We start from the raw sequence: 17261 nt of genomic DNA, 5'->3' as shown, positions 1-17261 counted from the left end.
TATTTTATTTTGTTTTGTTTGTTTTTTTTTTTTTGGGGGGGGGGGTCATTTCCACTCTGTTGCTCACTTAATTCATGCATTTGCTTGGATTATCTGTGTATATTTCATCCCATCGTTTATCCTGTCATTAGTATTCCACGGACACGGGTTTCCTGCGGCGGGCGCTCACGGGGATGTTTACTGTCGGCGCTTCCCCGCTGCCTGGCTCCCCATCATGCGCTTATTTACCACCTCCTGGTCTTCTTAATGTTCGCTGCTGGTCTATCCCCCCCCGCCCCCCACCATCAAACTTCTAGTCGGTCTGCGGAAATGATTCGCGCATGTCTTAGTTCTGGTTTCATTTCGTCGGGAAAACCGTGGCTGGCTGATCGGATCCAGACGCGCTGCGAACTTTTCCTGCTCGGTGCAGCTGCGTTGACAGCTAATGCGCAGTGATTGATGTTTAACAGGAGGGTCAAAAGCGGCGAGGTCACAGAAAATTCATCTTTGAATAACTTCGGCTGCGTTGATGCAAATGCCGCTCTGTTTGACCAAGTTGTGTGTTTTGGAGTGAAGTCGATTTTCCATGATTTTTACTCAAGTTCAGCTTTCTAAACAAAAATAGAGTGTGTGGTATTTGCGTGCATTGGCTGCATTCATTTATTGCTTGAGTGCACTAGCGTTACAATTTCATTTCTATTTAATAGAAACTCTATTCAAAATGTCATGCTTTTTTGTTTTTGTTTTCCACTATAGGTGAAGATGATTTTTCTTGTAAATCTGATTGTTTGCATGGTTGTTTGGAGGTGGAGGTGAGGGGTGGGATTGACTTTTTCCATGACTTTTTAAAGACTTTAATCAATGTTGTTGCAAATTTGTGACAGTCTCAGGCTCAGATAATAAATCCTTCTTCCAAACAAACAAATATATATATATATATAATATATATATATATATATATATATATATATATATATATATATATATATATATATATATATATATATATATATATATATTCTTAAATGTGATTTATGAGGAAAATGGAATTTCTAAAAGAAAAGAGGAAAAAATACAATAATACATGACTATTTTAGAAAACAAAACAAAACAAAAAAAACAAAAAAAAACAACAACATATTTTGGTGTCCAAGGAATATAAATTAGGAATACAAATTTCTTAAAATATTGGAACACCTGGCTCCTCGCAGACATACTGAGCTTGTTCACACTGTTGTTTCTGATGTCAAATTACAGCTTGTGGATAATGCATTTAAATTTCAATTCATAATTGGTTTTGGTGGCAGAAGATTGGACACTGGAGCTGGCAAAGGGGACAGTGGGGGCTTGTGGGGATGGCTGAACCACTAATACTGTTGATGCAGAAACTCTGTATACAATTCATTTATATGAATGAAAAAGCAAGCTTAAATGCATTTTTAATTTAATAAATGATCTGCTAAATTACATTATGAGACTATTTTTTTGATTCATTTATACTTACATAATTTTGAGAATATTTCTAAACCATTATTCTTGGCCACAGCTCCTGATATATGAGAGCAGCACAATGGATTTAAGATTCTTTTCTAACCTTTTTGTCTCCATATCTCTAACAGAGTCAATGCCCTGACCCACACCATCCAGACCCCGCCCCCTTTGGAAACTTAATTGAAGAAATGTCTTTAAAAAAAAAAAAAAACTCATTTCTCTGCCTGTTTAATATCCAACTTTAAATATACAGTGTTTGTGCAGCAAATGCTTTATTTGCATGCTCCACATAACATGACAGACCCCCCAATGGCTGCATCAAATGTATCACCTCATTTGAATGCATGTGTGAGCCCACATTTGTCAGCGTATCAGAAACCATGATGCTGAGAGCTGAAATACAACTCAAGCCATGGAAGTGACCCCATTTCCAAGTTTTATTTACGTCCAAATGTGGAAAAACGGCTCTTAAGCCCTTTATGGTTAGAAAGATAAATCTAGGAATAGAGATGTTTCTTCACACAAAACCACCGGGGGCAACAAGCATACTTTTCTCTATACTTTTTAATACTTTTTTTTTTTTTCCATAAGAGCAAACTGACTTTTACTTTTTCTACAACTTAACCTCCCAGCATCATAACTCTCTGTATGTAAACATATTTATATTCTGCTGTGAAGTTCAATCAGTTGCATATCTAGTTGAGAAAGTTGTATTCAAGCAAATCAATGAAGGAATGGTAGGAATCAGCGAGAGGATCCTTTCAGCCAGAGGGCTCAGGTTCAAGCTTCTGGCTCAGCATGAGTCTGCTCTCTCTCTCTCTCCCTCGGTGTGTGTGTGTGTGTGTGTGTGTGTGTGTGTGATGTAAATAACCTGAAGGATAACACGGAAACTTGTGCAGACAGTAAAAATCAATGAATCTTCTTATTACGGTTATTACAGTTATGTGGCGACTACTTGTTTTATTTCAGGAACAAAGAGAAAAGCATCGCTGGTGTGTTGCACTCGTTACCTGAAACAAAAAAAAAAACAAAAAAAATACGAGAGAGAAGAATCTTGATTTAGGAGCTGCCCTAAAACATATTTAGCTTAAACTTTGCACAACTTCTCATGGCATTTCCCGCTTCACCTTCCAAGTGATGGATGAGCGGACGGATAGGAGAGGGCGTGCGATTGCTAAAGTGAGAGCTGCGGTGCTGGTAATCCTGTTGTGAGGCTGGAAAATGGGATTAGAGCAAGAGAAACAGAGCCAAAGGAAGACTGGAAGACGCTTTACATTCACAGCTCTGGCTCACATTTTCACTTAATTTAATGACATCACTTTGACACTGGTCAGCGATGAGTCTCTGGAGGTGGCCCAATGCTGAGCCAGACTCACCCAGCGTCAGATTGTTGGTACTCTCTGGTGATGTCTGAAAGGATGGAAATTCAGCATCTTTCTCTGATTAATGTGTCGTACTTGAGCCACAGTCCCCAGGCGTTGGCAGCATTATGCTCTGGGGTTGTTAAGAAAGTGACGAGGATGGCTATATTGTCTCGAATATATTTAAGCGAAAGCTGAAAAGTTAAGTTGTTTTTTTCTTTGCAATCTTGAAAGTTAGAAATATTTTGAGGGTTTGGAAGCAGAACATTGCAAATATATATTTTTTTAAAAAAGAACAAATTGTCTCTTTAAAAGAAAGATTGAAAATGCTGTCGCTTCGTAAAAGTTGAATAAATCAGTTGCATATAAATGTTCAAGACGTTTGCTCAACAAACTGATGTGTAGTAGAAAACCTGGATATGATACTTGAAAAGTAGGAAGCTCCCTTTGTACAATGTCATAATACCTTGAGACATTTTTCACTGCTTGTGCTGCCAACTCCACTATGAAACTCGGAAGTGATGGCACCACGCTGGGTGCCTGTTGTGTTTTTCAGTAAGGTAAAGGAAGTTAGCCAGAGTTGATGATACATCATGACAATGTCTGATTTATCCCCCCCCAGCAAACTTGTCATACAGGAACATTTAGATGGTTTGAAAGCATAAAACTGGAAAGACCTTCTCAGAGAGATCGTCCTTATTCAGCAGGAAACAAAATGTCTCTCTAAAAGCAGATTTATACGGTATTCTTTCTTTGAAAAGTGAAACAAAACTCTTGAATGTGCCTGCATGAATTAGCCTCCATCTGTCAACACACTTATTCATTCACAATGCAAGATATATATAAAAAAACAAACAAAAAAACTATTGCGACAGTAAAATAAGAAATAATAGTTCAATGTGACTGAGATGGATCTGCTCTGCACATAGAGGTGGCAACATGATGCTGTGGTATTTTTCAACAGGACCAGAAAAAAAAGTAGCCACAGTTGGTTGTATTTTGTGCTGATAGTTTATTTCAATTAAATGTTAGAGGCTCGTTTATTGCAGTCCTTAAATTTGGACCTGTTGGCACTAAAACATTGCATGCAGGGTAGAACAACCTCATAAAAGAGGAAGCATTATGTCTCTTTAAAGGCATATTTAAGTTATTTTCTCTTTAAAAAGTGACAGAAGACACTGCAGTTTGCCAGCAGCAAAGACTTTTGGCTCCACAGTCACACTTTTTTTTTCTCCGAAGAAATTAAGCCTTTTCCTATCAACACCTATCATTCTTGCACAAAACAAGATAGAAACTCATCTACTGTGATAACACAATTAGATATGAGTCTTTTACTTTACGTTTTAAATCAAGATTGTACTTTTTTATACTAATGCTGAGAAGTTTTTAAGCCTACATAAAGATCTTGTCGTTCTTGTTTTGTTTTTTTTTGTTTTTTTGCCAGTCAAATATTTCATCTGGATTTCATGCTTTGTTTCTCCAAAATGATAAATCGCATCAAGAAGAAAAATAAAACATCGATTTCCTCGGTGCATGACACGCCTAATAAATTAAAATCAACTCGATGGTAAATCAGAAGAAACTCATTAAATAAAAAGCCAATATCTGCTTTAGTGAGCCCACTTCTTGTGCACCACGGCTGCATTATCTCCCATCTGTATGAGGCTCCCATCTCCTCTCTCTCACGTTGGTGCTTTAGCAAAATGACATGCATTAAGTTGGCTCGATTCGACCCCGTCGAACAACAACCAGCGCTGTGGCCGGCCTTCGCGAGTCGTGTTGCCCTGCAGCCACATCTGCTCCACTTTTCACCTCTGCCACTAACTCGCAATAAAGAGTGTGTTAATGTGTCCATATTTTTCGACTTTTTCAGTCGATTGGGATGAGTTCATGTATTTTTATTTTATTTTTTTCCCTCCATAGCATGTGGGCTGAAAATACACGCAAATATCAAGGAAATCTGCAACCGGTGAGGATTTCTCTTGCAAACATTCAGCTGTCTCTGCGCAGAGGTGTTTTTGCAGCTGTGATTTATTTCTGTATTAATTATTAGCGTTGCCTAATGACTTTCCTGTGGTGAAGTACAACAAATCACTTCCACAGGATGTGTGTGGTGTGCGTTTTTTTTTTTTTTTTTTTCCTTTCGTTCTTGCTTGAGGGGAACGGAGAGGAAGTAAAATGAGAAGTGGAAGGGATCTGTGTGGGAAGAAAGAGGTCACTGTATGCCAAAGCAATTACCTTTCTCACCCAGGGCTGTGCCAATACTCTACATAGAGGAGAGACAAAGAGAGGTCAGAGAGGAAACAAACATACGCACGCGTGGTCAGAAAACGCCATCCTGAAGTTCACGTTCGCACATAGACCTTCGGATCACGGTTCCATGCAAAGATATTCACACCCATTGACCTTTTGCACATTTTATCAGCTAGGAGCTTCAGCTATGTTGTTTAACACGAGACAAGTGCATATTTGTGAAGTGGATGGAAACAGATGCATGGTTCTGCTTTAGTTATGAAAGTCTGAAAAGGTCGTTGTGCTGTTAGTGTAACACCCATAAAAGGAGAGCGTCATGCAGAGAGGCAGATCCTTCTGCCTTTTAACAAATGTATTTATAAATTTAATTAAGTTTTAAAAATTAATTGACAATCATACAGTTTCATTAAAAAAATGTATTCTGTTAACATCAGCTTTTATTGTACACAATCAGAAGTTCACGTTGTTGCGCAATAGCATTGTCCATTAGAGTCACCTGTTGCACGCTTGCCTTGCTGCTATGCTAGTAGGTGTTGCTGCATGTGAAAAGCTAGAGCCAAAAAATATGCAAAAAAAAAAAACACCAAAGCACTGAACGTTGTGATTGCCAGGACAGATGGCTTTAATGCCTGTTAACAGGTCTCCATTTTGAATGCTTCCCTAACATTGCGCTCATTACTCACCGATCTGTAAAACGATGCCCTCCACAAAGGCGTTCCATGTTCCAAGAAGGGTCGGGGCCTGCTGGTGTCTGGAACACATCAAACACGTGAACAACCAGAGACGACAAACCTAAACCTACAGTCAGAGCTAAAACGAGACGGTTCAGGCCACAACATCCATCTACGTATTAAAATTGATGTTCCTACATGCTCTCCATTTAATTTGACTCTCCGGCTGTGAAAAACCTTTTCCATCTATTCCAAAATGATGCACTTCTTTGTGTTGGTTTATCACTCAATATCCCATTAAAATACACAGCAGTTTGTGGCTAAAGGACGTAAAATGTGACAAGATGAATATGTTTCGCGAGGCTCTGGATGTGCTGCTGAAGATACCGTTGCACCTCAAACGGACTGATAACAGCAGCCGTCACATGAAGTTCCCAGGATGCTTTGTGACATGAAGAACATTATCTGTCAAAGCCCGCCGCTGTCCTCGGCTCTGACAGGTCGTCATGTTCCGGCGTCATCAGGGGGGTTGGGAGTCTGTCGTGGCCCGTTGATGGCAGCGAGACAGACCCGTAACCCCACCCCCACGCCTCCCGAGCCCCTTCTTGCCCCTCCACACCCTCTTTTGCTCTCCAGCCGGAGCAACGTGGTTTTTTTTTTCCCACTTGGAGTGGAGGTCAGGATCGCCGGGCCTCCACGCATGCCGCTGACAGCTCAGATTTCTTTTTAATCACGGTGATGAGAGCGTGCGCCGCTCAGATCGTGTGGCTTGTTAGAGTCGAGTGGCGAGTCCCATTCACCGTCGCTATCATCTTATAGAAAGAGAAAATATGACAAAATAATGACCTTGGTGAGAGGAGGCCTGGATAATTGTTAGGCTGCTGAATGGCGTTTGATTGTTATGCTGTCGTCGTCTCGCTCGGTGTGAAATATCTTTGCTTGCATCCATTGAGAAGCCCTGTCATTTCTTCCTCCATCTTACACTTTGACCTCACCTGATTCTCTTTGCAGCATCTGTAGGTGAGAGTGTGTGCATTGCATTTACTGCCTGTCCGCTCTATTCATTCTTTCACCTATTTCCTTAGGATTGCTGGAAAAATGCCATTATCATTGCATCGGCAGGCCCATTACGCGCCGTCAGAAGTGACTGCGGTCATAGAGGCAATTCTGCTGACTCTCCTCTCTCTTCTCTCCTCTGTCTTTGTCTTTCCCTTCTTTTCTGTTCTGATAGGTGCCAATTACAAAGAGTCAGTGTCCAAGCCCCCCAGTCAAGTCCCCGGTGAACCTCTCGGCCAGCTCTCTGGGTCCACAGCGGCAGCAATAATCCCACTTCCCCTCTCCGATAAAGGAGAAACAGGAAGTTGTACAGCAAAAAAAAAAAAAATGCAGAATTTGAGTCATTTTCAACCCGTCTGCTCTTTTCAGGGTCCAATTGCTGCTGCTTTCTTGTGAAACGCAGAGTCCGGACTGTTCGGATAAAAGCCCAAGGGTTTTGACATTTCAGTTCTTTTTAATTTTTGCTCCTGTTCTTGCTTCAGTGCATTTTGGAGGGGAGCCCAGACGATGGGTTGGTGTTGCTCAGGCATATGCAGAGCCCTGGCTCTCCTGGTGCTCCTGTTTGTCTTGCGGGGGAGAGGCTGCTGCTGTTGGGGGCTGAGTCCCAGCTCTGGGGACGGGGAGAAGTCCCTGCGCTCTGATCCGGACTCCTGGGAGGCCCTGCACAGGAACAAACGCAGCTGGGTATGGAACCAGTTCTTCGTTTTGGAGGAGTACACAGGAAACGAGCCTCTTTACGTCGGCAAGGTGAGTGATCCGTAACACGGGTTATCGAAGCTCAACAGTCGAGAGCTGCGAGTTAAAGTGTTGCCAAAATGCATTCACACCCCTCTGCTTCTTCCAAGTTTTACTACATGTTGTAAATAGATCCAGTTTTCTAAAAAAAAGACCTTCTCAAAAAACTTGTTTTCAGAGATTTAGGTAAGTTTAAAAAAAAAACAAAAAAACACTAACATATAAACATAACAGGCATCAAAATGTTCATCATACCCTTTGCAATGACACTGAAAACCATTGCATTCAAGTTATACTCATCATCCTTCTGACGCTGCTTGCAGAGAACACGGAGTAAATTCAGTTGCTTCTGCTCACATCCGGAACTGAACAGTTTGTTTTCTTGATCAACTTGATTAATTCACACGCAAGCAGAGAAAGTTTGAGCCTAAAACCCAGGATTCAAACATGAGCAGGGGATGTCTGGGGAAAAAGGCAAATTATTCCGATTGCAGGAAGATATTGCTGGGAGGAGTGAGACACGTATGGAAACAAATAAGAGTTTTAGCATCAGAGCTGGAATGGAAGAAGTTTGAAACCACCAGTATCCTCATCAGAACTGGGGAAAAAGATCAGAGAGGTCAGCAAGAACACATCGGTCACATTAGTGAAGTTTTGTTCAATTGCGGAGCTAGAAGTGCCGTCCAGAAGTTCAACCAGTTCTGACACTCACCACCTATAAGACCTATAAGCTGCTCCTTAATACACATACATAGGAGCCTGCTTAAATTTGTCCAAAATAGAACTTAGCGAATGTTAGACTAAGAGAAATAAAACATAACTTTAGTCTAATGAAATCAAAATAGAACCTTTTTGACTGGACTTTCATTGCTGGGTATGGAGAAAAAACACCACCATTATGCTGACAGGAATGAGAAATAAGTTACTAGACACCATAGCAAGTAAAATGGCAGCAGCCAAATGGAGAAATTCTTCAAGGATACCTGCTCCAAAAGACTTGATGATTCATCTTCCAATCTGCTTGATACAGCCAAGGCAACAGAGGACTAGGAGAGCTCTTCAGGAGCAGGCTGTGGCCGTCCTTGCATAGCAAAACCCGAGCCCAGACTTGAATCCAAATGAACATCTCTGGAAATACTAAAAACTGGCATCTAATGACGGTGCCCATTCAACCTTGACGGAGCGCGAGACGATCTGCAGGGAGAAAATACCCCAAAACAGATGAGCCGAGCTTGTAGACGCACACCCAAGAAGCCTCGACGCTGAGGTGGTTGCCAACGGTTATTAAACTGTTAAGCCATGGTTGTGAATACCTTTGAAAGATAATAAGCCTTTTTTTTTGGTGGGGGGTGGAAAGGATAGATGCTTCTGGAGATCATTGTGAAGAGAATACAATGAAGAAGTCTGAATACTTTCTAGTGGGAAATGCATATCAGCTGTGTCTGAATCTTTCTCTGCTTAAAAAATATTTCCTTATGTCTGCAGGTTTGGTGCACCTGTATGGTAATATGTATATCAATAACCTGTTAACACACAGACCTGCAGAAACTGGGACGCAGCAGAGTTTTTACAGAGTTGCGCATATTCCCACTGTCCTATATAAAATGCAAAACAAATGAAAAGACTCCTCACAGACTGCGTGGGAAGGAAGGAACTCTGCATTTTATTTCAGAAAGCCTGGCTTAAAAACCTATGCTTTTAGTTTTGAGATCAGCATCAATGTGACAAGGTAATTTGCATTGTAATAAGTCCCCAGGAAAAGTATACATTACACAAATATGCCTTTTTGCTGCTCTGCCAAGGCCCAAACTGATAGATCAAAGATATGCCAGTTTTGGCATGTAAATAAGTACAAAAACCTCATAAAAACGTTTAAGATAAGGCACAAATATGGGGACTAATCCTTCTTTTATAAGAGTTGGCAGTGCAATCACGACTCTCATCTTCAGAGTCGTTCAAAGACCAGCAGCCTACAGGTATTTATTTATTTTTTTCAGAAAATAAAATACATGTTTGGAGCATCGTGCATATTTTTATGTAAATATATATTAAGGAAACTGAGTGAAATCAAAGATTCTGCTTTAACATCTAACTGGAGGAAAAAGCTCATAAATGTTACTGCGTAGAAATGCAAACGAATCTAACCGTTTAGTTTTTCTTGTACTTTTCTGTCCGTACGCTCGGTATTTTCTTCAGGTTTAGTAACAACGTAGCTGCAAGGTTAGTGCTACTTTACTGAAGAAGGAATGGTGTGAAGCTGGAATTCATTACCTTTTATCATCAGCTGGTTTAAAACATCAGAGTTATTTGTAGAATTAATAACACAAGAAAAAAGTGGGAAATATTTAAGGTTGCAAAATGATTTATGAAGCATAATTATTAGCGTATGGGCAGCAAAGTATCTTTACACTCTGCAGGAAAGACATTTTTTTTGTCAGCCACAGTGCCCATAGTAATAAGTTGAACTTTAATTCAACTTCCGGTTGTTTTTGTTGACATATGGCCTAATTGAAAGTAAAATAAAAATAAAGATCAGAGCACAACTGAAACCAAATCCTGTACCTGTTTATTATCAAACAAGCAGAAGTTGTGGTGCTAGCTGCGTCAGAATAGTTTACAAAAACTTGGAAAACTATCAGCTGAAATCTCAAGAAGTTGTTTATTATATCGGGATTGCTTTAATCAGGACACAAATATCCAATCTTCACCACCTGTTTCTTTATGAGCATGAGTTAAAAACACATCATTCTTTTAAAGTTTTAGGGATTTATTTTTATATATGTTTAGAGGAGACATAGCAAAAATGTAACTCAGCAGAAACCATATCTCTTCACTTGTTCCTTTCACACACAAATTAGCCAAAGTAGTACAGTTGTCTGCAACAGAAAGTTAGAAAAGGAAACACATCACCTTACAACTCCCATGAGCTACGTCTTCCAAAGTTTTGGGATTGTTTATTATTTCTCTAGACACAAAATAAAATAAAAAAAAAAAACTGCTAAAACCAAATCTGCCCTTGTTGTTAAGAACGAGGTAGCATGTAGCATAGCCAGTTCCTACCGGCTAGAAAAATAGCATCAAAACTCACACGACCTGTTGCTTTAAAGCTTTAGACATTATTTTGTGCTCAATGCAGAGGACAAAAATTTAAATAAACTAAATGTCACAGAAATGCAACATTCTTACACTGTACCATTCTTACAGACACTGATTAGTGTTATTAGCTGTTTAGGGTTTGACGCTGGTTTTCCACATTCTGTTAGTTGAACATACACGATAAAATGCTGCAGTCTTATGCTGCATGTGGTCACAGGGTGTACAGCTTAGTGTAAAAGTATATCAATACCTTTCTAATTCTAGTCTATCTGAAAATCCTTCTGCAAATATATTGTATTTTGCAAAATGCTTTTGCAAAAAGAGCTTGAACTTCCTGAGGATAAGCCTCCTTTCTCCACCCAGGTGTGCGCCGTACGGACAAAACATTAATACCACTGCAGGTGAAGTGATAAACATTGATTTGCTTCCAAACTGTGCAACGTTGTGCAGGAAAGTATTAGTTTTTGACGCTCGTGAGAATGTTACTCTGTGTTGCACCGCCTACCTTCGCAGAACAAATAGGTCTACTGGGGAAATTTGTAGAAATCAGATCAAAGAGCCTCTCTAACCTCCGTTATCAGCTTCTGCATTTCCAATACCCCTGAAATGCAGTCTGCAAATTAAAATCAAACATTATTTTGCTGAATAGCAGCAGAGGCCAGAAACTAACTGGAGTGACTGTTTATACTTTCAATCTTGGGAAAGGTTTGATAACCCTCTGAATGAGGTGGGAAGGGATATTTGGGATTTTTTCCCTTACCCGTTACCTCCGTGACCCAATCTCAGATATTCCAACGACAATGAATGGATGGGTAGAAATAAAAAGAAGGCTTTTTTTATGCCTTTATAAAAGCATAAAATGGTTGATTTGCTTCTTAGCTAGAGATACACCAAGCAACTTACCAAAGATTATACTCTACCAATTTTCTCTGATTCGCAACATGCAGGTCAAACCATAAAAATATTTTCTGTTATTGAATGCATCAATATTATAAACTCCCTCCATTTTGCAAAGCAGCTGCCAGTATTCACTATGATTCACCTTTTTATAGGTACGAGTTTTAAAGATATGCTTTGATCCATAAATTACGAAGATCTTGCAATGGATTGATTTTTGGTTGGATTCCAAACTACCTCTAAGACAGAAACCAAAGCACATTTTTTAATCTCTTTTTCTGAGCCGAGAATAAGAAATCATAGGCGGTGAGGATCACCATCCGTGTTAGCCACAAGAAACTTGATCAGAGCTCCTCCATTTGTACGTAACTGTTGGTGTTGAGCTCATAACCCAAATATAAAACGGCTAAAAGCATCTTAAAATTGCTGTATGAAGAGTGTTAAGAGAAATACAATATTAATGTGCAACTGTGCAGACTGTTTCTTCTGAGCTTTTAGCACCACCAGTATAAATGGGGGCCCTCCTGCTGCAGAAAACGGCACATGCATGTGCAGTACAAGCCAGATGGTCCTTGGATTGGTCTCTAGATCCCCGTTATCTTGCAGAATTTTCTGGTCTTATTATTAAATTAGTTTTCATCTTTCCGCTCATCTGCGGGATAATCGTTCTTATCCGCCGCGTATTTGCCGGGTCTGCTCTCGCAAGCCCATTTCCTCACCGTCTCTGAACTGAATTAGGATCTCCAGCTGGAATTAGGATACATTTTACTGTCCTATTGTTCTTCTTCTCTGCTTTTCTGCCAGGAGGATGCTGCGAGGGGAAAGCATCTAAATCAGACTGAGCATATTTGTGGCTCGGCTGGAGTTCAGCTAAGGGTCATTTTTATGTCCAAGTGTCCGTCGTGAAATATTGTCATCTGTGATCTGTGTGTCTCCAGATAGCTGTTAAGGCTGACTGTAGGGAGGGGCAGCGTGGACCTTTATCATCTTCGGATGCTTTGTCTTTGCCTAAAGTAGAACCCGTTTCAAAATAAAACAGAGATTTCTCTGAAGAAGCTGAAGTGCCTTTTTTTTTTCTTTCTTTTGCACTGTCTTGGGCCTGATTGCTTTTCTTGTTAGTAAATCCTGAAGCATGCAAACAGACTGATTACTTATTCATAGACATGTAGTTGAGAGCTTCTTATCCACGTGGAAAACACACACATTTATTTTCAAGCTTCGTTCCGAGAGATTCTCCTTGTTTTTTGTTTTTTTTTCTACATGTGCGGAATGATTTTTCAGTGATTTGCTTTTTTAGGGTTTGCCAAACAAGTGGTACAGTCCTACAAATAAATAATTCATCAGATAAATATTGATGTATATGATAAAAAAAAGAACTATGTATAAGTTAAATTAAAAGTCAAGTGTAAGTCTTTTTACGTTAACTTACTGAGGTTAATTGAAGCCAAACAATTCTTGGACAATGTTTCGTGATAGTCGTTGCTATGAAGGGTGTCACCAAAAACCGTAAGGTTGTTAAAGCAACCCTTTAACACAGAGACATTTTAAAACAACCTTTTCTTTATTAATTACACAAACATTATAATGATTACGTATGTTTTGTTTGAATAATTGTATTTGAAATATACACGCAAAAAAAAACCCCAATCCATTTTCAGCACCTTTTCATAAATTGAATTTTGATCCTTGATGCAAGTAGTGTGACGAAACACAACACTGAAAGTGTGAAAAGTTACACGGATCTACATCGTTACATCTAACCCCCAACCCAGACTCAGTCTCACCCTTTCAAAAAATACTGAAAATCTGATTCCTTTTCTCCCGATGGGAGGCCCAGGCTGCCCAAGAACTTGAGAGGCTGTCACATTATTTGTTCCCTCAGATCATACTTGTCACACAGTGTTGGTTTGTTTGGTATTGCAAGGTCACAGTGCTGCTGTAAAATATCTGGGCGGGACACCCTGACCTCGAGCGACAAGGGAGGTCCTGCCATGTCAGGAAAATGACCTTAATAGAAATGAATTCTTCATGCAGCCTCTGCAGTAAAAGACGTGGGGAGACGATGAAATGGATGCAGCTGCGGCTCTGAATTTCCAGCACTTTTACTGCCAAAACCAGAACACCAGAGTGGTGTGAGCAGTAATTGCTTTCATCACTTGTTTCCTCATATCTAACATGGCAAACAATGGAAATCCGTGTCCAAACAAAAGCACAGTCTGCTGCACGACTTGTGTGGCTGGAAGCAAAGGGAAAATGCGATACAGTTGGTTGGAAAATGGGAAGTCATCGCTTTTGGCCCCGGCCTCTCTCTTTGCATCTGCAGTCTGCTTGGCTTTAATGCATTCTGTCAGATTCTGAATTCCACAACCAAATCTCTCATTACGCCTTGGCACTCGGCCTCGGGTAAGCGTGCTGGCCTGGAATCAGCTGCAGTCACATCAAGCTGGCGGAAACATACATTAAAGAGCCTCCGAAAAGCTAAACGGAGATCGGTGATGCTTGTATTTAAACAAGCGACAACGCCGCAGCGAGTCAACCACTTAACAAACACTTGCACTTTTGGTAAACATGATGCTATTAACAGATTCTGCAGGGTGTTCACGCTGCTAAATATTTGCAAAGCATCTGCTGAGTAAGAGAGGTTCGGAGGCAGTGTTTATGCAACGTAGCAAAAAAAAAAATAAAAAAAAATAAATTGTTATGCAACTTGGAGTGTATGTCTCTATGTTGCATTAAGTCTTGTTGCTTTAAACCTTGAATTTTTATGTTTTCATGTTTGCAAGCATGCTACCAATTTTTGAATAACTTCATATGCACATGTAATGAATTAGCTGTTTTTGTGAGTGAGACCATTCGTTAAGGATGTGACTTTTTACAAAAGTAACTGTCATAAAAGGTATTTTTCATTACAATGAAAATGCACTCTATATGACAACTATTCCATGACGTTGAAAGTCAGATAGGAAGTAAATGACAGACATCCTTGATGGTGAATCAAGAAAGCAGCACACTCCCTATTACATGTTATAGAGCTCAGTAGCTCTATAGGAGGAGGAGGAGCCTGGCAGTCGCCAAGGTATCCATGATGTGTGGTCTGCACACAACTTTCTGAATGCCAAACATGCTTCATATGCCAAAGCTACAACCTCATCACACACATTAAGCTGGCAGTGCTCCAAGTCATTTATATTTATCCTTTAGGTCCAATGCTACTCTGTGCGGCGTCTTGCTGTTGCTATGGCTGTAATTAAAATGATCTCATCTCACAACCTGACAAACATACACATATAGATCATGGTGCACTATCCTACCTATGGAATGTAGCTCCAAGCTTGTGAGAAGTACACACACCTCCAAATTGCGCCATATAGGCAGGTAGCTGGAAGATCAATGGAAATGTCGAGTTCTTCAGCTATTTAGTAATTATGCAAACTATTAAAAAGAAGCCCTGGGATCGAGTTTAGGAATGAAGACGGATGAGTTGGGGGAAAAAAAAGGCGACCTGGTGGTCATATAAATTCATATTTGATAAATTAGAATATCATTAAAAAGTTATTTATTTCACTGACTGAATCATAAATAAAACAGTTTACATAGATTAATTACACAAGCCGACATTTTTGTTAATTATGAGGATTTTCCACTTACATCTCATGAAGACACATAATTTAAGTTTAGAATATTACATCAAACTAATAAAAAAAAACAGTTTTAACACAGAAAAGCTGACAAACGAGTCTCATCGTGATACATTTTAATGAAAAAGACTAAATATTTTCAGCACACAAAAAGAAATTATTGCATTATAAATGGCAGCACAAACTACATGTTGCTAAAAAGCTGATGGAAATGGGATGTTCTTTCTCAAGCGATAGGGCTTAAGTGAAGGTTGAGGTACAGGTACTCCTCATAATTTTGGGAAATTTCATAGATGGAAAGAAAACCTTTTAGAGAGGATGACCACAGAAAGCAGTATGGAACATTTTGTCAAAGCGGTAGAGCCTTATTTGACTTCACCTCCAAAATCAAGCTTTCTTTATGCGTCTCTGTCCAGTGACGTTAGGACAGTCTTGGAGATCTCGGTGACTGTGGGGCAGTTTTATTTCAGTGAGAAGGGCACATAAAGATTAGTCATAATTTGCACTAAAACCTCTGGATGGGTCTTTTATCATGCTTCCTTTTATTGCACAGCATTAGCACATCAGCTACAACGATTGTTCGCGATGAGCCATTTTTGACCTCATGGGGAGAATTTGGGGGTCTAAAAGACACCAGTTTATTTAATATTCAGGGGGGGACAGGGTAATCCCACAGATAATTACATTGAACTTAGCACAATATGATGCAGGCTGCTTCATTAGCATTCTGCTTGGCGTTTACTGTCAAATGGGTTAGACTCATAGAGCACAGGGTGCTGCTGCAAAGGTCAGGCTCAATGGCATCTCCTCACACTCGCCGGTGCTGCAAACACACCAGAGCAGCAGCTGGGGAGCGAGAGCAGCTTTGTGAGCCAGAGAGGAAAGAGGCTAATTCAAACTGACAGAGGGAGGGGGGCATCATACACTGTCACCCAGGGACAGAAGCTCACATTGCGGGGAGCTTGTAAGGCATCCTCGAGGCCTGTGGGGATGGTGGGAGAAGCCTTTATCTGAGCCTGGGATTCAAAGAGGATAAAAAACAGCAGCAAAAAAGCCGACAAGAGGGTGGTTATCAGCAGGGCAAGGGAGAGGAACATTGTTTACACTCAGTCTCTCTCATATGTGCCATGGGGGGAGCTGGAGTCAACACTGCACTGGTGACTTTCATATGTGAAATTTGAAGTCCACAGTGCGATCAAGGCACAATCAAGACACTGCAGTTCAGATGGAGGTCTAGTTAAGACCAATACAGGCTGCAGACTCCACTCAACAATGACTCCTAATTCTGGCTCCTTAAACCGGCATTCAAATTCGGTGCATAGATTGGACTGGCAGGGAAAATGAAGCTGCTCTTCTTCAAATCCGCCAGTCAATATCAAGATGGCAAAATCTGGACAATAAGTGAAACCAAACAAGCCCTTTCTGATTGCAAAGAAGATTAAATATTGTTCTGTCTTCTTTGAGACGGTAGAATCGATCAATTCCGATATCCATCAGTTGATTGGAAAACTAAATCCAGGGTAGGAGAGTGGAAACAATAGGACATGGCTCTCGAGTAACAGAATCCTCCAACCAGCACCTTTAAGTCTCTCTAATGAACTATTTTAGTTGGTTGCGTTCAGGTCTGTTTCTGGGCAACCGGAGGATTCTCCTGGAAGTCACTGCCTTCCTTTGACAAATCAAAGAGGATTAACCACAATGAAAATATACAAGAAGACTCGCATTAAATTAGTTGTGGAGAAAGCCTTCCATGGTTTTCTTAGTCGTTGCTGTTGAAATATGGCAATTCTCAAACTGGCAAAAATTGTCAGTTTGTTTTTCTTTCTTCCAAACTGATGTTATCTCATGTGCAGAGCTTTTTGAGTATGGATCTTTGTGTTTTTTTCTATATAAAAAAAAAAAAAAAAAAAAAAAAAAAAAAAAAAAAACAAAAAAAAAGTTCTTTTTTGTGTTTTTTTTAATAAAAAAACAAACAAAAAAAAAAAAAAAAAAAAAAAAAACAAAAAAAAAGTTCTTTTTTGTGTTTTTTTTAATAAAAAAACAAACAAAAAAAAAAAAAAAAAAAAAAAAAACAAAAAAAAAGT

At 39.8% G+C, this 17261-nt stretch overlaps 1 protein-coding gene across 1 annotated transcript in view; it reads left to right on the top strand.

The window, feature by feature from the left end:
- The window catches only part of LOC106947342 (cadherin-7), a 149316-nt gene that overhangs the window by 3962 nt on the left and 128093 nt on the right, over nt 1-17261 (top strand). The window contains exon 2 of the mRNA XM_015032265.1: nt 6987-7558. Coding sequence (XP_014887751.1) covers nt 7319-7558 — 240 coding nt within the window. The 5' untranslated portion in view covers nt 6987-7318. The remainder of the gene's footprint in view (nt 1-6986; nt 7559-17261) is intronic.

The sequence above is a fragment of the Poecilia latipinna genome, unplaced genomic scaffold (assembly GCF_001443285.1).
Source record: "Poecilia latipinna isolate Pla-1442-1.1 unplaced genomic scaffold, P_latipinna-1.0 Scaffold236, whole genome shotgun sequence".
Lineage (NCBI taxonomy): Eukaryota > Metazoa > Chordata > Actinopteri > Cyprinodontiformes > Poeciliidae > Poecilia > Poecilia latipinna.
This window is presented reverse-complemented; position numbering and strand designations above follow the sequence as displayed.